The 25,472-nt window shown below is 41.8% G+C and overlaps 1 protein-coding gene and 1 long non-coding RNA gene across 3 annotated transcripts; one reads left to right on the top strand and one right to left on the bottom strand.

Annotated features, from left to right (window-relative positions):
• The first annotated feature begins 1,543 nt into the window (after nt 1-1,543).
• LOC138853471 (uncharacterized) lies at nt 1,544-3,724 on the top strand. Its single transcript, XR_011392644.1, has 3 exons — nt 1,544-1,772; nt 1,961-2,181; nt 2,242-3,724. It is a non-coding gene; the product is annotated as an uncharacterized lncRNA (long non-coding RNA).
• LOC128698136 (glucose-fructose oxidoreductase domain-containing protein 1) lies at nt 3,724-19,480 on the bottom strand. 2 transcript variants are annotated; one of them, XM_053790247.2, is made up of 4 exons: nt 19,336-19,480; nt 15,301-15,472; nt 13,254-13,391; nt 3,724-5,471 (listed from the first exon to the last, which is right to left on the bottom strand). In XM_053790247.2, the coding sequence occupies exons 2-4, from the start codon at nt 15,460-15,462 to the stop codon at nt 4,494-4,496; spliced, it is 1,278 nt and encodes a 425-aa protein (XP_053646222.1). In that variant the 5' UTR covers nt 15,463-15,472; nt 19,336-19,480; the 3' UTR covers nt 3,724-4,493. The 2 variants fall into 2 exon arrangements, with proteins under 2 accessions (XP_053646222.1, XP_069946327.1); XM_070090226.1 differs by lacking the exon at nt 19,336-19,480 and adding an exon at nt 19,186-19,329.
• Nucleotides 19,481-25,472: the final 5,992 nt, after the last annotated feature.

Raw genomic sequence — 25,472 nt, 5'->3', positions numbered from 1 at the left:
ACCCTTATTTTATCGAAACTTGATTATGGTGACCAGATCTATTCAGCGGCATCTCCTGCTACTCTCTCTAGCCTTAACCCCATTCATCACCAAGGATTACGTTTATGCCTTGGTGCTTTTCGCTCTTCCCCTGTCGAAAGCCTCTATGCAGAAGCGAACGTTCCATCCTTATCCGATCGCCGTGATGCCCATTGCCTGCGCTACTATGTACGCTCTCATGATCTCCGCAATCCTTCCATTTATAGAATGGTCACTGATATTAGTAGACATTCTTTATTTGTTCGCCGCCCCTGCTTACTCCGTCCCTTCTCTCTTCGCCTTCATTCGCTCTTGTCTTCTCTTCAACTACCACCTTTCTATGTACATGTAGCATCTCACTTTTCCCTACCCCCCTGGGAAGTTCCAGCTGTTCGAGTCTGTTCTTTCTCCCTCCCTTGCTCGAAAGCCCAACTGTCTACGGTCGCTTCCCGCTCTCTTTTTCTTGACCACTTTCACTCTCATTCTCATGCCATTGCTGTGTACACAGATGGCTCTAAGTCTTCTGACGGCGTAGGATTCGCAGCAGTGTTTCCGGACAGCGTCGTACAAGGGCATTTACTATCTTCAGCTAGTATTTTTACTGCTGAATTATATGCCATCCTTACAGCACTTATCCGTATTGCATCTATGCCTGTGTCATCATTTGTGGTTGTCTCAGACTCCCTTAGTGCTTTACAGGCTATACAAAAAATTTGATACACCTCACCCCTTAGTCCTCCGTATCCAACTTTGGCTACGCCGCATCTTTACTAAGCATAAAGATATTGTTTTTTGTTGGGTCCCTGGTCATGTTGACGTACAGGGCAATGAACAGGCAGACACTGCTGCGCGGTCAGCAGTACATGACCTACCAGTTTCTTATAGAGGTATTCCATGTACGGACTATTTTGCTGTAATATCTTCCCACCTTCACACCCGTTGGCAACAACGTTGGTCTACTATGCTCGGCAACAAACTTCAGTCTATTAAACCGAGTATAGGTTACTGGCCGTCTTCTTATCACCAGTGTCGAGGTTGGGAGACTACTCTCTCCCGTCTTCGCATTGGCCATACTCGTCTTACTCATGGATATCTCATGGAGAGGCGTCTTGCTCCTCTCTGTGAGAATTGCCAAGCTCCATTATCAGTCAGCCACATTCTGTTGGACTGCCCACTTTATCAACGAGCACGCAGAATTTACCTCTGTCGTCGTCTTCGCCCCGCTGCTCTCTCTTTACCTTCCCTTCTCGCTGATGGACCCACCTTTCATCCGGACTCTCTCATTGACTTTTTGACAACGACTGACTTACTCCACAAATTTTGATACGTTCAGCCCTTTCTACTTGTATCTCTTGCTACCCTCTACCCCCGTACTATCCCCTGCCCCGCTGTTTTCTGTAACCTGCTGATCATCCCCCCTCCCTTCTGCCATCCAATTCCCTTGCTTCCTTCCCTACCCTGCAGCGCTGTATAGCCCTTGTGGCTTAGCGCTTCTTTTTGATTATAATAATAATAATAATAACAAAGTTGATGAATGACAATAATGGGCTAAAAATAATCCTACTGGTAAAAAAAAAAAAAGGCAGATGTAATGATTTTAGGATCTGAACACACATGCACTACTGAGATTCAAGAGTAACAAATTTCTTAAAACTACAAAAATTATACATGGAGCATTAATTCTAACCTGGGGGGAGGGGGGAATGCTAGGGGTGAAGCAGTACCTGGGAATAGAAGGCATAGATTTGATCCAAGTAGGGCAAGTTCAGTTCCTTGGCTCAAGAGCCCTTTGCTAGGATCAAGGAACCCATCATCTGGAAAGAATGTGTGTGTGGGGGGGGGAGGGGAATAGTCTTGACTGTGTGCACGAGATTGGTGGAAGGTTGGAAGGCAAGTATGTGTACATTCACACAAGACACCATGGTCATTTCCCATCATGCAGAGAAAAACTAAAGCTAATGTAACAGCCTTAGATTTCAACTTTTGATTATAATAATTTAGATTTCAAACACATGGAAACTGACTTGAGAAATTAGAAGCCCTCATGGGGTATTAGGAGCACATAGCACAAAGGCAAACAATGGCAAAAGCCAACAGTGGAAAATACACTGGTAGTAGAGAAACCTTATACAACATTTTTGCCCAAACTGGATATTTATCAAGGCCCAGCTGTATAGCCCTTGTGGCTTAGCGCTTCTTTTTGATTATAATAATAATATCAAGGCCCAGCCTTGGGCAAAAAAATTTATTAAAAGGATTCTCTGCTACCAATGTCTTTGGAGAGCAAAACTAAGACAACAGTGAAAGTTCTTCAGCCAACATGAGGCAATAAAACTTGACCTGGTTTTCACCTCAAATGCCCTTTAAAGGGGGTTGTCTTAATGCCAGTAGGGGATCTTGATCCAAAGAATTGATGGGCAATCTTTCCTTTCATTGGATTAAACCTGATTACCACCCTGTTCCCAAGTGCTATATAATCCATATAGGTTTAGCATCTCCCCATGAATATATTCATCCTAAAAGAATGTCAGAGGAGAAATCAACCTATGTGCCAGCCATCATGTGGTTCCAACTTCTGATACCCACTTGAAATGTCTGGTGAGGGAGTAATGGAGAAAGAACTATAAACATGAGAATTAGTGCAATGAGAAAGGAAACTTTTGTAATAGAGTATTGTGCATGAGAGAGAGAGGGGTAACAGACAAAATGTCCCAAGAAAAAAAAATTCAAACCAATTTTGAAGACAATAAGGAAAAAAAAGTGACCACAGTTCAACCAGGAATGCAGAGAACCCAACTGAAGATGTAGGTAAACATGAAAAAAAATTAAAGATGTTAAAAAGTGCAGAAAATGGGGAGGAATCGCCAAAGGAGCTACAAATGAACGAGACGCAGACAGGGCAAGAGACAGCTTGAAAACGGCATCAAGGTCCAAAACTGAACCAGAGTTCCTCCATAACTTTGCGAGGAGGGAAATGACTTACAATAGACCATCGGATAATGTGTGATCTGTTAACATGTCTGTAAACGCATTTTGCAAAGTTGTGGCATATTTTTGGTGTACACCATAAAAATCTTTAGTGGTGTACATGCAGGGAAAAATGTGGTACATGAGTCTTTCACCTCCACCTCACAATGACCTCAGGCAAGTCCACTGTCAACAGGAGCATGCAGGCTACTGGGTGGGAGCATGCTAGCTAGTGACTGAGGACAAGGTGCTGGGTGAATGAAGGTCGCACATGATAATTTATACTACATGACAGTTATACAGAGCACAAATAAAATCTGATCTACTGGAATTCAAACATTTAAAGAAAAATGAATAGTGAGTAAAGACAGTCTATGACAAGAATACAACCAAAAAGTAACTGCAAAGAAAGAGGTTAGGAGAATACAGTATTACTATACAACAATGAACTGTAAAACTGGACATTGTTATTTTTACATTACAAATATAAAACGTTAATATCTACTACATTATAATATAAAAAGAGAATGCAGCTGAAGAAATGTTTATACGTTATCAAGAGGAAAAAAATGTTAGTACAGTATTTTATAACAGTAACACTAACCCATCGCCACTGAATTCCTAAACGTGTATCCAAATTTGTATTTTATTTCATTTTAATCACAAATAAATTAGATCAAAAATTTTAAAACCTTTTCAGTTACAAATATAGTTAGTTTTGTATAAACAAACATTTCTTAAACTTACTTTTATATAACCGATTTCCCAAACAAGAGATAATAAATATTATATACAGCAATGTACAAGAGACATGCTCATATACTGCAGTGCAATGTAATAGGTCAAAAGCTAAAATTCAGCAGAAAATCCATTAAACTATTTTCCCAAACTGTACACTTCCCTACCAGCTTACAACTATTCACAATATTAAGGCTAAAGCAATAAAGCTTATGTAACGTATAAAGCTTCATATATATCATGACAACAAAGTGACGACAGTATAAATACACACTTTGGTACAGTACGAAGATAAACATACCCCTTGAAAGAATTGTTTGCTTATGCATGAAATTATAATTTTAAAATTAAACTAAAAAAAACTAATTCATTATGGAAGAAAAAATGGAAACATCTGTTTGTATACAGTAGTGTGTGCTAAATTCATCTTCTCAATGCAAGAGTGACAATGCATAACAAACAATTTAAAAAAAAGCAAGAGTGAAATATACTGAGTGCATACATTGATAAAAAGCAGGTCAAGTCTTTTTCCCTTACTTGTAGGAGGTTAGAGAGCACAGTTATAACTAAGAAACAAATGATTCTGTCAAGAGGACAACTATATTAATGTTTTCCTCTGCAATTACTGATACACAAATATATATACATTTTATAGACTGCATTACCATCCACACGAAGCCTTGTTTAAATTATACACTAAGACAGTCTCTACACCATCAATTCCTTTAATGCACAAGACCATAAGAAGCAATAAGATCCCCAACAACATTTTAGTGCTTTGTAGCGAAGCTCCATGGCAGGTGCGACTCTGAACTAGTCACCTTACGATGGGGAGGAGGTCTGTTAGTTGGAGCTTGAGAAAGTGCATCCAAAGAGCTCATATTAATGTTAGGGAGGTTAAGGCGGGTCATTAAGGGATTCAGTTCATTCTCATCATTGGCTACTGTTACCTGCTCCCACTGACGACTGGCTGATGACAGTTTGATGGCATCGATGACGGCTTGAACGTACTGACCATCCTCAAATGTGGCTGCGCTAGACACAGGCTCTTTCAGCCAACCATGCTCCCCATCTCCTGTTGCAAATGCTTCTTTGAGAGCTCCAACCAACCTGAAGAGTCCTTGAAGGTAAGGCTGTGGTAAGAGAGAGTTGATTCTTGCACTATTGTTCTTATTTGTGAGGTGAGCCACATCATCTGGGCCCTCATGAAGTAGCTCCTCCTTCTCAGTAGTGTGGTTCTGACCATAGAGATTCGCTCCATGGACAACTAATCTGCCCTGGCTGCCACACACAACTACTTCTTGAATAAAACCTCCTGACATGTGACTGTTAAGAGTAGCCGTTACACAGGCTCCACCATCTAAGATCATTTGGAAGCTACAAAAGTCATCACTATCAATCCATCTGATTCCGTTGATTTTCTCAGTGCTTTTTGTGAAAGTGCGCATCATGCCATGAACACGGTTAGCTCTCTGTCCAGTAACAAATGAAACAATGTCAATTATGTGACTGCCAACCATTGTTAGGATTCCCCCACCCATCAAATGACTGCACATCCAATCAAACTGATTCCCAATCATGCTACCACAATGTACTCTTACATCGCAGACATTGACCATGCCTACATAACCTGTCTCAATCTGCCGTTTCATATGTACAAATGCTGGAAGAAATCGAAGCCCATGGGATATGACGGAAATGAGCGATGGGTAGTACTGAGCAGCATGCACCATCTTCAACACCTCAAGCTGAAAAAGGATTATATAAAGTATTAATATGCTGAGATCACCAAAACTGGTAACAAAATCAGTGCCATTTAATAATCAATTTATGGAACTTTTCTCCTAGCTTTTGCATTAAAAGTTGGCATAACTGCCCATTTTTTTTCTATTATTATTATTATAATCAAAAAAAGAAGCGCTAAGCCACAAGGGCTATACAGCTATTTTTTTGTTTTTTTTTTTTCTAGGAAAACCCAGCCCACCTGATTTCTTCAATGTTTAAAAAAACTTGCATAAAAATGGGTAAAAGTAAGTTTTTTTTATGTCTGAATACCCTCAGGCTACTACTAGATGGCAACTGGCTTCTTTTATACCTGATAAAGATTTAAAAGCATCTAAGAATGAGACAACTGTGTTTATTAAGTAACACACATTTTAAATAAATATAGGATCCTTTTTATAGGTAGTAAGTTGGTAGACAGCAACCACCCAGGGAGGTACTACCGTCCTGCCAAGTGAGTGTAAAACGAAAGCCTGTAATTGTTTTACATGATGGCAGCATTGCTGGTGTCCTTTTTTCTGTCTCATAAACATGCAAGATTTCAGGTACGTCTTGCTACTTCTACTTACACTTAGGTCACACTACACATACATGTACAAGCATATATATACACACCCCTCTGGGTTTTCTGCTATTTTCTTTCTAGTTCTTGTTCTTGTTTATTTCCTCTTATCTCCATGGGGAAGTGGAGCAGAGTTCTTCCTCCGTGAGCCATGCGTGTCGTAGGAGGTGACTAGAATGCTGAGAGCAAGGGGCTAGTAACCCCTTCTCCTGTATATATTACTAAATGTAAAAGGAGAAACTTTCGTTTTTCCTTTTGGGCCACCCCGCCTCGGTGGGATACGGCCAATGTGTTGAAAGAAAGATAGGATTCTTTTAACTTGTTGGAATATGTTGTGCTTACTCTATTCAAGCATCAGTACAAATCTCTCAAGAGCTAAATGCACTGTAGTCGGTTGGTTTCCAGTAAAGAGAAGAGACTGTAAACAGTGTGTAGTTAAAGCACAGATGTACTTGTGTTTGGCAACTTAGAAATATCTGATGTGGAGAAAATATATGTTCATGGACCTCCAGGCCCCTAGCCAGAATGTCATAGTTCTTTACAGTTATGAGGTTAGTGGTATATGTTATAGTATCATAGAATGGGAAATGACTTACTACCTACAGGACAATACCTGGAGTTTACCTGGAGAGAGTTCCGGGGGTCAACGCCCCCGCGGCCCGGTCTGTGACCAGGCCTCCTGGTGGATCAGAGCCTGATCAACCAGGCTGTTACTGCTGGCTGCACGCAAACCAACGTACGAGCCACAGCCCAGCTGGTCAGGAACCGACTTTAGGTGCTTGTCCAGTGCCAGCTTGAAGACTGCCAGAGGTCTGTTGGTAATCCCCCTTATGTATGCTGGGAGGCAGTTGAACAGTCTCGGGCCCCTGACACTTATTGTATGGTCTCTTAACGTGCTAGTGACACCCCTGCTTTTCATTGGGAGGATGTTGCATCGTCTGCCAAGTCTTTCGCTTTCGTAGTGAGTGATTTTCATGTGCAAGTTCGGTACTAGTCCCTCTAGGATTTTCCAGGTGTATATAATCATGTATCTCTCCCGCCTGCGTTCCAGGGAATACAGGTTTAGGAACCTCAAGCGCTCCCAGTAATTGAGGTGTTTTATCTCCGTTATGCGTGCCGTGAAGGTTCTCTGTACATTTTCTAGGTCAGCAATTTCACCTGCCTTGTAAGGTGCTGTTAGTGTGCAGCAATATTCCAGCCTAGATAGAACAAGTGACCTGAAGAGTGTCATCATGAGCTTGGCCTCCCTAGTTTTGAAGGTTCTCATTATTCATCCTGTCATTTTTCTAGCAGATGCGACTGATACAATGTTATGGTCCTTGAAGATGAGATCCTCCGACATGATCACTCCCAGGTCTTTGACGTTGGTGTTTCGCTCTATTTTGTGGCCAGAATTTGTTTTGTACTCTGATGAAGATTTAATTTCCTCGTGTTTACCATATGTGAGTAATTGAAATTTCTCATCGTTGAACTTCATATTGTTTTCTGCAGCCCACTGAAAGATTTGGTTGATGTCTGCCTGGAGCCTTGCAGTGTCTGCAATGGAAGACACTGTCATGCAGATTCGGGTGTCATCTGCAAAGGAAGACACGGTGCTGTGGCTGACATCCTTGTCTATGTCGGATATGAGGATGAGGAACAAGATGGGAGAGAGTACTGTGCCTTGTGGAACAGAGCTTTTCACCGTAGCTGCCTCGGACTTTACTCTGTTGACTACTACTCTCTGTGTTCTGTTAGTGAGGAAATTATAGATCCATCGACCGACTTTTCCTGTTATCCCTTTAGCACGCATTTTGTGCGCTATTACGCCATGGTCACACTTGTCGAAGGCTTTTGCAAAGTCTGTATATATTACATCTGCATTCTTTTTGTCTTCCAGTGCATCTAGGACCTTGTCGTAGTGATCCAATAGTTGAGACAGACAGGAGCGACCTGTTCTAAACCCATGTTGCCCTGGGTTGTGTAACTGATGGGTTTCTAGATGGGTGGTGATCTTGCTTCTTAGGACCCTTTCAAAGATTTTTATGATATGGGATGTTAGTGCTATCGGTCTGTAGTTCTTTGCTGTTGCTTTACTGCCCCCTTTGTGGAGTGGGGCTATGTCTGTTGTTTTTAGTAACTGTGGGACGACCCCCGTGTCCATGCTCCCTCTCCATAGGATGGTAAAAGCTCGTGGTAGGGGCTTCTTGCAGTTCTTGATGAACACTGAGTTCCATGAGTCTGGCCCTGGGGCAGAGTGCATGGGCATGTCATTTATCGCCTGTTCGAAGTCCTTTGGCGTCAGGATAACATCAGATAGGCTTGTGTTAACCAAATTCTGTGGCTCTCTCATAAAAAATTCATCTTGATCTTCGACTCTCAGTCTGGTTAGAGGCTTGCTAAAAACTGAGTCATACTGGGACTTGAGTAGCTCACTCATTTCCTTGCTGTCATCTGTGTAGGACCCATCTTGTTTAAGTAGGGGCCCAATACTGGACGTTGTTCTCGACTTTGATTTGGCATAGGAGAAGAAATACTTTGGGTTTCTTTCGATTTCATTTATGGCTTTTAGTTCTTCCCGCGATTCCTGACTCCTATAAGATTCCTTTAGCTTAATTTCGATGCTTGCTATTTCTCTGACCAGTGTCTCCCTACGCATTTCAGATATATTGACCTCTTTTAGCCGCTCTGTTATTATTTTCCGTCGCCTGTAAAGGGAGCGCCTGTCTCTTTCTATTTTACATCTACTCCTCCTTTTTCTTAGAGGAATAAGCCTTGTGCATACATCGAGTGCCACCAAGTTAATCTGTTCTAGGCATAGGTTGGGGTCTGTGTTGCTTAGTATATCTTCCCAGCTTATATCAGTTAGGATTTGGTTTACTTGGTCCCACTTTTTGTTTTTGTTATTGAAGTTGAATTTGGTGAATGCTCCCTCGTGACTAATCTCATTATGTCAGTCTGGGGCTCCGTGCATACATGTCTGAACCTCAATTATGTTGTGATCTGAGTATATTGTTTTTGATATGGTGACATTTCTTATCAAATCATCATTGTTAGTGAAGATGAGGTCTAGTGTATTCTCCAGTCTAGTAGGCTCTATTATTTGCTGGTTTAAATTGAATTTTGTGCAGAGATTTAAAAGCTCGTGTGAGTGTGAGTTTTCATCAGAACTGCCTCCTGGTGTTATTACTGCAACAATATTATTTGCTATATTCCTCCATTTTAGGTGCCTTAAGTTGAAATATCCCAGGAGCAAGATGTTGGGTGCAGGAGCTGGAAGATTTTCCAGACAGTGGTCAATTTTTAACAGCTGTTCCTGGAATTGCTGGGATGTTGAATCCAGAGGCTTGTAGACTACCACAATGACTAGGTTTTGGTTCTCGATCTTTACTGCTAAAACTTCCACTACATCATTTGAGGCATTAAGCAGTTCTGTGCAAACAAGTGACTCTGCAATGTACAGGCCAACCTCCCCCCCCCCTACCTTTTGCCTGTTCACTCTGTCACATCTGTATAGGTTGTAACCTGGGATCCATATTTCGTTGTCCAAGTGATCCTTTATGTGGGTCTCAGTGAAAGCCGTGAACATTGCCTTTGCCTCTGCAAGCAGTCCACGGATGAAAGGTATTTTGTTGTTTGTTGCTGGCTTTAGACCCTGTATATTTGCAAAGAAGAATGTCATCGGACTGGTGGTATTGTTGGTACTGGGGGGGGATTTTTTTTTCCAGCATTAATATCTGTATATGTTGGTTTGGAGTGGAGGCCATCGACTGTGGTTCCACTCCAGGAATGACTGGATTTGGTGTACGATTTCTGCCATTTCCTGCCAGTTTTTTTTCCTTCCTGGCACTAAAAAACCTCTCCCTCTTGAGTGGCTGTGGCTACCCAGGTTTTCCCATGGCCTGGATGTTTTGTATCTTTTTGTCCCCTTTAGATGGTGTGCCTGGCAATTTAAGTTATAGCACAGTCTTTCCTGTTCTGAAGAGGTACACATTTCAGGGTGAAAAAGCTTACAGGGAGTGAGTTTGCATTTTCCTGTTGTCATATGGGCACGGCATTTTCTAGGGTGGTCATAGTTGCACGTCCCGTCTGTTTTTCCAGATTTCCCATGTCTGCAGATACGAAGTGCATAGTATGTGCACAGGCTTGGTTTCTGTTTGCCTTGGGTTTCTGTGACTGTATTCCCTGTCGGTGCATGTTTACCTGTCTTATTCCTATCCTCCCTAGCACCAACAATGGAGCTCCCACCAGTTGTTTTTGGTAATATATCCTCACTATTGCTAGTGGAGTCCTCTTGTTTGCTATTTCCTGTGGTATTTCTAGTTTGCAATATTGGTTTTATCTTATCTTTGACTACACTTGTTTCCCCACTACGGCTCCTGTCCCCTATGAGGTCATTTATATGTATTCCTTCCTGCATATAATTCCCGACTACCTGGACAAAATCTCCAGCTTCACCATTACTGTCTCCCAGGACAGCACCTCCAGCTTCACCATTACTGTCTCCCAGGACAGAACCTCCAGCTTCACCATTACTGTCTCCCACAACAGCACCTCCAGCTTCACCATTACTGTCTCCCAGGACAGCACCTCCAGCTTCACTATTACTGTCTCCCAGGACAACACTATCAGCCCCACATTTACTGACTACCAGGACATCACCTCCAGCCTTACAGTTTCTGACTACATGGCCAGTATCAAGGGCAGTACCATTCAGCCCAGACTTTTTACGTTCCCATCTGTTGTAGAATGCTTCCAGGTTGTCTATGAAAGCAGCTTTGATGTTATCCTCTTTTAATACCAATGTGATTTTAGTCCACAGATTTATCTCATTTGGGCATACCCAAAAACACTTCTCTGTTTTAATACTACTTGTAGCTAGTTCTTGGATATCTGCACAAGGGGCGTGACACCAATTTCCACAAAAATGACAATTTATTCATGTGGAAGCCCGTTTGTTTGATTGACTGCAGACTACACAGAGCTTCATAATAATTTGAATGGTTGATTTACTGTAATTCTACTAGCAACCTCTTGAATACTCTGTTAATAACCTCCTTAAATGAAGCTCTAGCTATTTGTATTTCTATTTCTAACTGTACTTGTATATTGGACAGCTTACCATGTACGTTCCTGATTTATATTTATTGTTTGTGTTTGATAAGGGCGCCTACAACCCCATCCGTTTACAGTCTGCTTTACTGTCCAACGACAATAGGGAACAATATTTAATACTAAAATTTGTTATTTGCTAATAAGAACAGTTTCTTCTATTTTTTATATGCACATTGCCAAATTTTTCTGTTCCATAATATAAATATAAATTACTACTGACCAGAACTTTTCAAGCCCTACATAAATAAACTGATAATTATGACTGACTTTAATTGGAAATTCTACATACGGTAGACCCCTGGTTTTTGTAATTAATCCGTTCCAGAAGGTTGGCTGAAATCCAAAATGGCCATAAACCGAAGTAATATTTCCCATAAGAAATAACGTAAATCCAATTAATCCATTTCAGACACCCAAAAATATTAAAAAATACATTTTATGGAGAATAACTATAGCTTTACAGACAGAAAAAATGAGAAATAAATATAAATGACTAATTTTAATGATAAATGAACATTACATACCTTTAATGAAGACTCTTGTTGATGAGTAATATTTATTTGTAGTCCCAGGCAGACTACATTCCAGTGTATACCTACCGGCTACAAACACTGCAGCCTACAGCCATATTATTACCATCAACATACCATGTTCACCGAGTTTAATCGTTTCTAACAACTACCTTTAGATGCCATCATAAACAAAGGGAGAAGTAATGAATAATTCATGCCAAGAATTGTAAACAAAAGTTTATGTATAAAGGGCGGTTACTAGGCCAACGCAGGTTCATATAGTTTTCTCTAACGCTGGACCAGAGAAAACGTGATGTTTCCTCCACCGCTATGTAACATGTTTCTTACATAATTTTGAAGAAAATATCATAGATGGATTAGTGAAAATGTCTATATTAATGTAAAATAACACATTTAATGTGCCTAAGAGTGATTATTATTATGTACTATTAGTATTATTATGGCATTAAGACTTGAGGGACACTGAGTGAATGAGTAACAAAGGCATGTTTATATGCTATGTAACATGTTTCTTACATAATTTTGAAGAAAATATCATAGATGGATTAATGAAAATGTCTATATATTAATGTGCCCAAGAGTACGTTACGAACGTATGGACAGCCCAGGCGCACGCATCTGGTACCAACAATTTCCTAGGGAATGTACGAAACCTGGAGGTAAATTTTGCCGAAAAGTGCTCGAAATCCGAATTCTACAATTTCTGCACCAGCAGAAAACCGGGGATCCACTGTATTTTCTTACATAAATACAGTCAAAAATTTAACCCCTAAACTGTCCAAACGTAGATCTACGTTTGATCGCGTAGCACTCTGAACGTAGATCTACTTTTTTTTTACATGCTTTCAAATGGGTATAATCAATGTTGGAGCTCTACACGTGTAAACTTAGAACTACGTTTGGACATTTTAAGGGTTAAAAACCCAACTGGGTGGGTAATTTTTTTTTTTTTCCATTTTTAAGCCCAGGTGTGAAAAAAAAGTGCATTACCTATTTCTGTATCAACCTTGCATTTGACACAGGGGACAATTTTAGAAAAAAAAAAAAATCATGTTTGCTATCAAGAGTTGGATGACATTCTTTCATTAATAAAAGAAGTATTCATTAACCTCTGCAACTCTTAAATGTGCGACTTTATTACAGTTATTACCCCCATCGTTTGAACCAATCAAGAAGCCTGTACTTTATGAGACAATTAAAATAGTACATGCAGCATCAAAATATTATAGGGATATCTTATTCTTAGACCTCTGTACTTTTTCTCAATATGCATGGAAAATGATGCATATTTGGCAAAATTAATGCATTTTTATTATTATAATCATACTATTTAAATGTTAAACCCACAAGGATAATGCATTTTTACAGGTCTGATTCTTCATTAAGTAATACATTTAATCCATGCAGGATGGACTGAAACATCATCCAAATTTAATCTCCATCTGTGGGTTATGAACTGTTCCAGCCACAGTATGACTTTTATTCTTTATACAATACAAGCAAACCTACTTTGTCTTTGTCTTTTTACTGGTGAATTTATTTGCTTCAACATTACTTACCTGACAAAGGCCAGCTGGTCTGTCACACAGAACATGCTTGCCAATACCAAGAGCTTTCACAGCAATTTGAGCATGAAGGTCTGGCTGGCAAATGATAAACACCAAGTCCACATCTTTTCTCAACAGCACATCATCCACCTGAATTAATAATTAATAGGAAACTCAAACAAAGTGAAGTATAACTTTATGAAAGCATCCATCATTTGAAATGAAAGAATATTCTTAATTATTAAGAAAATAAATTTACACAAAAGATATCATACTCCTATTTAAAAGTTCTAAATCCCAATGTTTTCTATTAAAAATAAAACTACCAAATAACAGTCTAAGTTGCATGTATTTCCTGAGATGTGACACTCACAAACCTTCCATTAGTCCAGTGACTTTTGAACCTGAATGGTTATACCTTTGATGAGTTTCAAGAGTTTTTCTATTTCCAGAGCTCAGCTTTGGGCCAGACTTGTAAATTAACATAGCCTAAAATCTACTGTATTATGTTAACTCAACAACAACAGCATAATTCTTTCATATGCTCCATATTACAGGTAAGAAATGAATCCGGAATTATGGAATCCCAACATTTATGTAATCCTGGACACGAGTTTAGAACAAGATGCTCTCACCTCTTGCAACTGCTACACCACAGCATGGTTTTAGATGTACTGGAAGACAGACAAAATGCAAAAAGTACACAGGCTTTGAAAAAGTCTTTATCAAGTGTGATCATGATATACAGTAATATTATACAAATGCAAAAGGAATACTTTAGCTGTTGATGACCTATTAACTTTTTTGTATGAACAACTATGCAATTTCAAGTTACCAATGCCTTTGTCTGCCAACTGTGAACTCATTAAGCTCTGTATTATTGATGCCAAGTTTGTTTAATGAAGAGGTCTATACCCAGAAGTTTTGTATAGCAATAGGAAAACCCCTATACTCAAGTTTTTATTAACATATGCAGTACATGACAATATTTGAAACAACACTGCTAAGCAGAATTCACTCCCAAAATAATGCATTAGATTTAGTACAGATTTGAATGCTCAGTTTACTCGTGCAAGAAATCTTAGTCACTGTGCTTTGGCAGGAGATGGCTGTTGAGGTAAAAAAAAAATACATCTTAATCATCAAGTTGACTGGTTAAAACTATGAAAAATTACCTACAAATCACTGATTGAATAAAGTACACCTACCATCCAACTTACGACGTGCTCGACATACGACCACTCGACTTACGACCATGTTTTGTATACCAAATTTCTGGGAAGTAAACAACTGTTTGTGTTGTACACAGTGTTTATCCTAAACCTTACAGTATAAAATACAGTGCTAACAGCATAAAAAGTAAAGTAAAAAATGAAATACCAAAATAAAACAATATAATAAAATCATTACAAGAATGTGATGTAGATATTCAGTAGTAAGATTCGACTTAAGTCCATTTTGACTCATGACTGGCTGGTCAGAACCAAGCTTGGTCGTAAGTCGGATGGTACCTGTAAAATACAGGTATATAAAAGATAGTGCTGTGTGTAATCTGAACGTAAGTCTAGGACTTTATAAGCTGGATGCATTCATCATTAAAACAAAGCAGTGAAATAATTGTCATTACATTCATAGGCTGTATGACCCTTATGGGTTTAGCATTTAGTTTTGATTGTAATAATTATAATAACTAGGCTGTGATGGATATGTGGGACAGCAGGCATTCTTTAGCAACAGCCTGGTTGACCAGGCTAGCACTAGATGAGCCTGGCCCATGGCCGGGCTCTGAGAGTAGTAAAACTCAAAACTCATCAAAGGTAAGGTATACATTCATGGAAAGCAATAAACCTGTAGGGCTCATATCACACCTGGGAGTGGGAAGTAATCAGGATCAATTCAAGGAATTGGAGGTTAACTCCTATTCCTGGGATCAAGGTCCCTACCCTAGCATCAGGTATTCCCCATGAAAGGTAAATCATTGAACTTCAGGCTATGTCAGCAGACCCGTTTTCCCAGTAATGAAACCCTAACAAATGAGGAATGCTTACAGAACACTTGCCTTGTTTGTATGGAATGGAATGTTGAGTTCTGTTGCAACATTTTCCGCTGCTTCTAACGTGCGCCCCCAAACTGCCTCAACTCGGAATCCTTTTGCTCTGAGGAATGGCACTAGAGCTCTTACAATGTCTCCAGTGCCAAACACCCCAATTCCCGGAAGCATTGCTTTCAGTCTGAAAAATCCAAAAGTTATTGAATCTGAAGAACTTATTCAAGATAATGCTGCATAACAGTATTACAAATACAAAATATTGTACTAATAAGTCTATAAACACCAAGAAAAAAGTATTATAAGGGTGTCACTATAAATTCATAGGCATTAATATTTAAACTGAAGCAGAAATTGTCTAAGAGTTGGGCTAGTTAAGTAGAGCCTACACCAAGTTATATCAATTTATCCTAAACTAATCCATATTAACCAAAAACCTATTATAAAAACAAAACATTATAAAAACAGCATTATTAAAAAAATTCCATTCAGTATCTAAAATGTGCTAAAGTTTGTGGTATCAGCTCAAGTATGTCTAGAACCATTGCCTGAGCAGTACTGTACCATTACTTTTTGTGACTTTTAGTGCATGGTAGGACTCTCATTGCACAAACATTTCCTGTAACATCATAGTGCTGGTGTAAAAGATAAGAGTAATGTGAGATTCTGTTACATTAGTTAGGCCTGGTTAAGTCTGATTTCTTAAAACATTTCTAATGTACAGTACAATGAAAATAGTGGCCAGTATTATTTTTGTGATACACTACCGTGAAAAATGTCAACCATGTTTCGTTCTTATGATACTGTATTTGTTCTTAAACAAACTAGTATTTCCATAAAGTGGCATACAACTAGGGTAACTGACATGTATAAACCACTTTATAGAAAGCCCCTTTTTATGCAGATCATTTTGGCAGCCTTAAAACTAACTTAAAATTACTAAACAATGAGACACACACAGTACATAGTACATAAAAATAAGAGTACACATTTAGTTTACATTATACTGAAGGTATCCAATAATTTAATAAAAATGTTTAATAAAGATACACATACATACATATGAACTCAGATTAAGTCATAATAAATGACTCAATGAATAAGGAGAAAGATGGATGAGAGTGACAAGTCCAGTGCTCTACTGCTTTGGCTATGGGTCTTCTAATAGGGAAGATCTGGAAACATACAAAAGTACTGTTTTCGAATCTTCCCTATTAGAAGCCACGTAGCTGAAGTGGAACAGCATGCGTACACGTGTGCGTGTATATGTGCAGAGTGCATGCAAAATACATACAGCAATACTAATTTTACCATTTATTTATTTATTTATTTGAACATGATACAGAGAAGTACAAGGAATACAATTTTTAAAGTGCAGCATGCCAAAGCCCCTTGTATGCAGAGCATTATGGGCAGGCTTAAAATTAACTTAAGATTAACTAAACAATGATATATTCAGTGGTACAAAAATTATTGTAAAACAGATAACAATTTAGTACAAATGAGTATTACAAAGACAGGTCATATGGTCATTTACTGTGTTGCTGTGTAATCAGTAGAATGGAGTATTCTGTTAGGTAATGAAGTTAAATAGTAATAAAGTTTGATTGGGCCACAGATTGACATTTATGATGATTTAAAGTAGACTAAATATCAATTAATCAATGTAAAAACTACCAGTTGTTGTTATTATTGGGGGAGGGGTTAAAAAAAAAAAAAAGCTAGCACAGCTGACACTAGTATGAAGCCTCATCTAGTGGAGTCCAGGAGAAAACACAGCTTAAATTTAGACAGTGAATGGAAAGGGAAGAAAGGATCTCATCAGTAATGGAAACAGGAAAATGCATTTACAATTAGGTCAGGTGAAGGCAAACACCTCATAATGGGGATGAGCCAGACGATCACACCTTAAGGCCGAGCCAGACGACCACACCCTGGGGTCGAACCAGATGACCACACCCTGGGGGTCGAGCGCTGTATAGTCCTTGTGGCTTAGTGCTTCTTTTTGATTATAATAATAATAATGGGGGTCGAGCCAGACGACCACACCCTGGGGTCGAGCCAGACAACCATACCCTGGGGGTCGAGCCAGATGACCACATTCTGGGGTCAGGCCAGACAACCACATCCTGGGGTTGGGCCAGACCACCACACCCTGGGGTCGGGCCAGACCACCACACCCTGGGGTCGAGCCAGACGACCACACCCTGGGGTCGAGCCAGACAACCATACCCTGGGGTCAAGCCAGACGACCACACCCTGGGGGTCGAGCAGATGACCACATTCTGGGGTCAGGCCAGACAACCACATCCTGGGGTCAGGCCAGACAACCACATCCTGGGGTTGGGCCAGACGACCACACCCTGGGGTTGGGCCAGACCACCACAACCTGGGGCCGAGCCAGACCACCACACCCTGGGGTCAAGCCAGACAACCATACCCTGGGGGTCGAGCCAGATGACATCCTGGGGTCGAGCCAGACGACCACACCCTGGGGGTCGAGCCAGACGACCACATCCTGGGGTCAAGCCAGACGACCACACCCTGGAGGTCGAGCAGACGACCACATTCTGGGGTCAGGCCAGACAACCACATCCTGGGGTCAAGCCAGACGACCACACCCTGGGGTCGGGCCAGACCACCACACCCTGGGGCCGAGCCAGACGACCACACCCTGGGGTCGAGCCAGACAACCATACCCTGGGGGTCGAGCCAGATGACATCCTGGGGTCGAGCCAGACGACCACACCCTGGGGGTCGAGCCAGACGACCACATCCTAGGGTCGAGCCAGACGACCACACCCTGGGGGTCGAGCCAGACGACCACATCCTGGGGTCGAGCCAGACAACCACACCCTGGGGTCGAGCCAGACAACCACACCCTGGGGTCAAACCAGACAACCACACCCTGGGGTCAAACCAGACAACCACACCCTGGGGTCAAACCAGACGACCACACCCTGGGGTCAAACCAGACAACCACACCCTGGGGTCAAACCAGACAACCACACCCTGGGGTCAAACCAGACGACCACACCCTGGGGTCGAGCCAGACGACCACACCCTGGGGTCGAGCCAGACAACCACACCCTGGGGTCGAGCCAGACAACCACACCCTGGGGTCGAGCCAGACAACCACACCCTGGGGTCGAGCCAGACAACCACACCCTGGGGTCGAGCCAGACAACCACACCCTGGGGTCGAGCCAGACAACCACACCCTGGGGTCGAGCCAGACAACCACACCCTGGGGTCGAGCCAGACAACCACACCCTGGGGTCGAGCCAGACAACCACACCCTGGGGTCGAGCCAGACAACCACACCCTGGGGTCGAGCCAGACAACCACACCCTGGGGTCGATCCAGACAACCCCACCCTGGGGTCGAGCCAGACAACCACACCCTGGGGTCGAGCCAGACAACCACACCCTGGGGTCGAGCCAGACAACCACACCCTGGGGTCGATCCAGACAACCACACCCTGGGGTCGAGCCAGACAACCACACCCTGGGGTCGAGCCAGACAACCACACCCTGGGGTCGAGCCAGACAACCACACCCTGGGGTCGAGCCAGACAACCACACCCTGGGGTCGAGCCAGACAATCACACCCTGGGGTCGAGCCAGACAACCACACCCTGGGGTCGAGCCAGACAACCACACCCTGGGGTCGAGCCAGACAATCACACCCTGGGGTCAAACCAGACGACCACACCCTGAGTCAAGGTCCAGCCTCTCAATCATACATTACATTCAGGGAAGCACTAAAACCACATCCATCACATGGATTTTGGTATATATGAGCTAATTAAAGTATATCTGAGGAAGGAAAGGGTAGTTCCAATTTCTGGGAGCAAGTAAGTAAGCAAGAGCCCTCCACCAGCATTTATTCCCCCTACCTAATACAGCCTCAGTTGAAGGCCCACCGCGAGGTAGAAACTGATGAAATGAGGCTCTGACCAGTGTGCTCAGCCAGGGAATTAGGTAAATCTGTCACTTATGCCCAGTGAACACCGTGTTCACACTATCAAGACTGACACAAGACTTACCTTCCTGTTTATTGTTTGTACAAGAGGCTGCTGGAGCCTGAGTCGTGCTCTGTCCTGCCTCTGTCTCCACTGTGGAAATTATTGCCCCAGTGTTGGCAGGAAAAGAAAAACAAAGTATATAAATCATAAAAGATGTTATTTGCTTTAATAAACAAAGTAAAATCATTGCCAGGAGTCTAGGTAGAGGTAGATTCACACCACGGTCGGTGATCGTCTTCCTCAAAAAGCCGTAAAAAAAAAAATGGAGCCCGCTGATGGTACTGACAATTTGTGGGATTTTAAAATTCAAATTCATTTATTTCTTTGCAAGTAGTACATTGAGATTATATTTTTACAATAATGGGTTGCAGTGCAAATTATTATTATTGTTATAATCAAAAAGAAGCGCTAAACTACAAGGGTTATACAGCGCTGCAGGGCAGGAAGGAAGCCAGGGTATCAGTTGCAGTGCAAAGAGAGCCTTTATTATGCCTAGGCATTATGGGCTGGCTTAATTTAATGGCCTACTGACTACTTATCACTAAAGAAATTATCATAGTTGTACAGTAGTTCTATTAATTATAAGTGAATCTAATTTATACAAACCAAAGGATATATTCACGTATTCAAAAATGTTTTTATGAAATATGATTCAAGAGTTGTTTACAGTAGTTTACAGAATGAGACTGCTACAGTTTGGTGGAGGGTAATACTGCTTTTGGTAGGTATGTATACTTCTATGTGGTAATTTGTCAATATATGAACTTGGCTGTCTAGTCTTGAAGTTCTAAGATTTAGGTAAAATATTGAGTATTGAGTCTAGGGTGATTAAGTGGCTTTTGAGAAGAGTTTTAAATTGATTTTCAGACCGGGTTACCTTAGTACTTTCTGGTAATGAATTCCAAATTTTGGGGCCCCTTATGTGCATAGAGTTTTTACACAGTGAGATATGAACACGGGGTAAATCAAAAAGAGATCTGTGTCTTGTGTTACGGTCGTGTGTCCTCTTAAGGTGGTGAGGAGAAGTTTGAGTGGAGGGTTTATGTTTGCGTGTATTGCTCTATGTATGTAGTAGGTACATGAATAAGTATGGATGTGTCTTAGAAATTATTTCATCTACCATGAACTTTATAAATTGATTAGGTGACCTGTGAGCGAAACGTCTTCTAGTAAAACACCATAACCAGCATATTGTACAAGTTCTCACGGCCTTCATAGATTTAAAAAAAATCGTATATGGGTTGTGGAAATTTATTCGTTCCTAAAAGTTCCACAGGGCAGATACGGCGTACAAAGATCCCAACATGGCCGTGTATATGGAATGGCTGGATAGGGTGGCCCTTAAACCCAACCAAAACACACACACACACACACACACACACACACACACACACACACACACACACACACACACACACACACACACACACACACACACACACACACACACACACACACACACACACACACACACACACACACACACGCACACACACACACACACACACACACACGATGTAGTGGACGATGTAGTGGAGGCAGGATCCATACATAGCTTTAAGCAGAGGTATGATAAAGCTCACGGCTCAGGGAGGGTGACCTAGTAGCGATCAGTGAAGAGGCGGGGCCAGGAGCTCGGACTCGACCCCCGCAACCTCAACTAGGTGAGTACAACTAGGTGAGTACACACACACACACACACACACTTATATACAACAGGCCAAGTGTCTAATCGACATGTGCCTAGGACAGAATGGTAACTAACACCCGGGTTGACGAAGGTGGTTGGAAGGTACTTCTTAATTGATAGATTTACCCTTCAGGGAAGAAGCAGGTAGTTTATACTGTTAGCACACTAATATTAGAACTATTGAGGGAACTGTAGATAATAATAATGTAGACCTAAGGCCTTAACGTAGGTAGTAATAGGCCGATAATTTAGGCAAACACTAGGTTATGTTAGCCAGGCAGAACTGGCAGCCCAAGTTTGAATACTGGGGCACGGGTTTGAGACCGCAGTGTCCTTTCTTCTAAGACTAAACACCGTCGGAACAGCAAGTGCCGTGATCAGCAGGTGGTGCCCCCACGTGTCTTCACATACTAGACCTGGGGAAATCTGGTGGAGGCACCTCGACGTACCGTAGATGACCTCCTCCGTCAGGCCCAAACAGTAAGACGAGACCTCCTATTTTTCTATAAGATCCTGGCCAGTGTCTGGGGAAAATTGCGAGTGAGTTGTGTTGTGGCCTTTGTGCAGCCGGCAGTTCATGACCAGTACGTAAGGGCATCTCTTGTCACCCTAGAAGCTAATGTCACTCTACATAGTTAGGCTAGGGGATACACACCCCCTTGGAAACAGGAATTTCTGAGGTGCAGGCAGGTCACTAATATCGGCTGAATATTGCAGGAATTAAGGCTCCCGGTTGTACGTGGTTCTGAAAGGAAGTCTGATAAGAAATGTCACCATATCAAAAACAATATACTCAGATCACAACATAATTGAGGTTCAGACATGTATGCGTGGAGCCCCAGACCGACATAATGAGACTAGTCACGAGGGAGCATTCACCAAATTCAACTTCAATAACAAAAACATAAAGTGGGACCAAGTAAGCCAAGTCCTAACCGATATAAGCTGGGAAGATATACTAAGCAACACAGACCCCAACTTATGCCTAGAACAGATTAACTCGGTGGCACTCGATGTATGCACAAGGCTTATTCCTCTAAGAAAAAGGAGGAGTAGATGTAAAATAGAAAGAGACAGGTGCTCCCTTTACAGGCGACGGAAAAGAATAACAGAGCGGCTAAAAGAGGTCAATATATCTGAAATGCGTAGGGAGACACTGGTCAGAGAAATAGCAAGCATCGAACTTAAGCTAAAAGAATCCTTTAGGAGTCAGGAATCGCGGGAAGAACTAAAAGCCATAAATGAAATCGAAAGAAACCCAAAGTATTTCTTCTCCTATGCCAAATCAAAATCGAGAACAACGTCCAGTATTGGGCCCCTACTTAAACAAGATGGGTCCTACACAGATGACAGCAAGGAAATGAGTGAGCTACTCAAGTCCCAATATGACTCAGTTTTTAGCAAGCCGCTAACCAGACTGAGAGTCGAAGATCAAAATTAATTTTTTATGAGAGAGCCACAAAATTTGATTAACACAAGCCGATCCGATGTTATCCTGACGCCAAATGACTTCGAACAGGCGATAAATGACATGCCCATGCACTCTGCCCCAGGGCCAAACTCGTGGAACTCTGTATTCATCAAGAACTGCAAGAAGCCCCTATCACGAGCCTTTTCCATCCTATGGAGAGGGAGCATGGACACGGGGGTCGTCCCACAGTTACTAAAAACAACAGACAGCCCCACTCCACAAAGGGGGAAGTAAAGCAACAGCAAAGAACTACAGACCAATAGCACTAACATCCCATATCATAAAAATCTTTGAAAGGGTCCTAAAAAGCAAGATCACCACCCATCTAGAAACCCATCAGTTACACAACCCAGGGCAACATGGGTTTAGAACAGGTCGCTCCTGTCTGTCTCAACTATTGGATCACTACGACAAGGTCCTAAATGCACTAGAAGACAAAAAGAATGCAGATGTAATATATACAGACTTTGCAAAAGCCTTCGACAAGTGTGACCATGGCGTAATAGCGCACAAAATGCATGCTAAAGGAATAACAGGAAAAGTCGGTCGATGGATCTATAATTTCCTCACTAACAGAACACAGAGAGTAGTCGTCAACAGAGTAAAGTCCGAGGCAGCTACGGTGAAAAGCTCTGTTCCACAAGGCACAGTACTCGCTCCCATCTTGTTCCTCATCCTCATATCCGACATAGACAAGGATGTCAGCCACAGCACCGTGTCTTCCTTTGCAGATGACACCCGAATCTGCATGACAGTGTCTTCCATTGCAGACACTGCAAGGCTCCAGGCAGACATCAACCAAATCTTTCAGTGGGCTGCAGAAAACAATATGAAGTTCAACGATGAGAAATTTCAATTACTCAGATATGGTAAACATGAGGAAATTAAATCTTCATCAGTGTACAAAACAAATTCTGGCCACAAAATAGAGCGAAACACCAACGTCAAAGACCTGGGAGTGATAATGTCGGAGGATCTCACCTTCAAGGACCATAACATTGTATCAATCGCATCTGCTAGAAAAATGACAGGATGGATAATGAGAACCTTCAAAACTAGGGAGGCCAAGCCCATGATGACACTCTTCAGGTCACTTGTTCTATCTAGGCTGGAACATTGCTGCACACTAACAGCAACTTTCAAGGCAGGTGAAATTGCCGACCTAGAAAATGTACAGAGAACATTCACGGCGCGCATAACGGAGATAAAACACCTCAATTACTGGGAGCACTTGAGGTTCCTAAACCTGTATTCCCTGGAATGCAGGAGGGAGAGATACATGATTATATACACCTGGAAAATCCTAGAGAGATTAGTACCGAACTTGCACACGAAAATCACTCACTACGAAAGCAAAAGACTTGGCAGACGATGCAACATCCCCCCAATGAAAAGCAGGGGTGTCACTAGCACGTTAAGAGACCATACAATAAGTGTCAGGGGCCCGAGACTGTTCAACTGCCTCCCAGCACACATAAGGGGGATTACCAACAGACCCCTGGCAGTCTTCAAGCTGGCACTGGACAAGCACCTAAAGTCAGTTCCTGATCAGCTGGGCTGTGGCTCGTACGTTGGTTTGCGTGCAGCCAGCAGCAACAGCCTGGTTGATCAGGCTCTGATCCACCAGGAGGCCTGGTCACAGACCGGGCCGCGGGGGCGTTGACCCCCGGAACTCTCTCCAGGTAAACTCCAGGTAAACAGGGACTAAAGCTTAGCGAGGTTGAAGACCGAGATACATTCTCAAACACCAAGTAAGTTAGTCCTTCATACGTGCATGCAGGCGAGATTTCTTGCAACATCAGTCATTTGTGAAAATCTGTCCTATAAGCCACTTGTGAGGCTAAGGTACCGACCTCAGGGCTCGGTGTCAACAGAGCTTGCCAGGGTAGACAACTCACATGGAGGCAGTCCAGACAAATTTTCACATGGGTATTGTGGAAAATATATACAGTATTTTCCACACTGTGGCCGGGTGGAGTTCATTACTAAACGACTCAAATTGCTCATTTGGCAATGGTGGAGGACCTGGGTACATATAGGATCTGGCATCCACACGGCGACATATTACACAAGATTTAATCACCCTTTTTACACTTTGCCGTCCTAGTGGAATCCAGAAAGTTTCCCTAATACAATTTAAGGTATCTTGTACCCCAGCATTCATTACATTTTTATGGGCATTTAGAACAATTAAATTTGTTAGATGATGAGTTTTGGGCAGTAAGATAGGGTGTTTAGCATAATCATCCAATTCAGCATTTTGTAACCTACCTCTGCACCTAATTACATTGTTCTCTAAATACAGCCCCAATTTCTCTATTATGGAACCTTTCACAATTTTTCTTTCCATCATCAATTGAATCTCATTTCCATAAATTTCTTCCTGTACCATCTTTATCCAATATTCAAGAGGATGTGAAAACTTGTATGAGATATTCATCTAGTTTAGAAATTTAAACACCAACTTAGTTACATTGATTAGTTTGGGTAAAGAAGAATACCTGTTAATATCAATGGCTAAGGAAGGACAAACTATGGGAGCAATGGTCACAGTAATTTCAACAGGAGCAATATATGCCTTTTGTACAGGCCAATTAGCTTTATTTACCAACTAGCTCGGTCCTTTAACGATGAGAAATTTCCATGATACATCACATTTACAAATTCAAAGACCTAGCATAACGTAAATCCTCAAGACAAGATAATCAGCTGGATTCTCCTCACCTGGTATATGATTAAATGTTAACATATGCTGAGCCCTAAACTATTATACTTCTCTTGCATCTGATTAATTTCAGCAACTCTGTTTTGTACGTACACAATTTTCAAGCTTGTTCAGTCTATTACGAATCCATCCACCAGGAGGCCTGGTCACAGACCGGGCCGCGGGGGCGTTGACCCCCGAAACTCTCTCCAGGTAAACTCCAGGTAAGGATACCTCATTATCAGACCATATTACAGTGTCACTAATATTTATCTCATGCAACTTATTTCTTA

Source organism: Cherax quadricarinatus, chromosome 31, assembly GCF_038502225.1.
Source record: "Cherax quadricarinatus isolate ZL_2023a chromosome 31, ASM3850222v1, whole genome shotgun sequence".
NCBI lineage: Eukaryota > Metazoa > Arthropoda > Malacostraca > Decapoda > Parastacidae > Cherax > Cherax quadricarinatus.
This window is presented reverse-complemented; position numbering and strand designations above follow the sequence as displayed.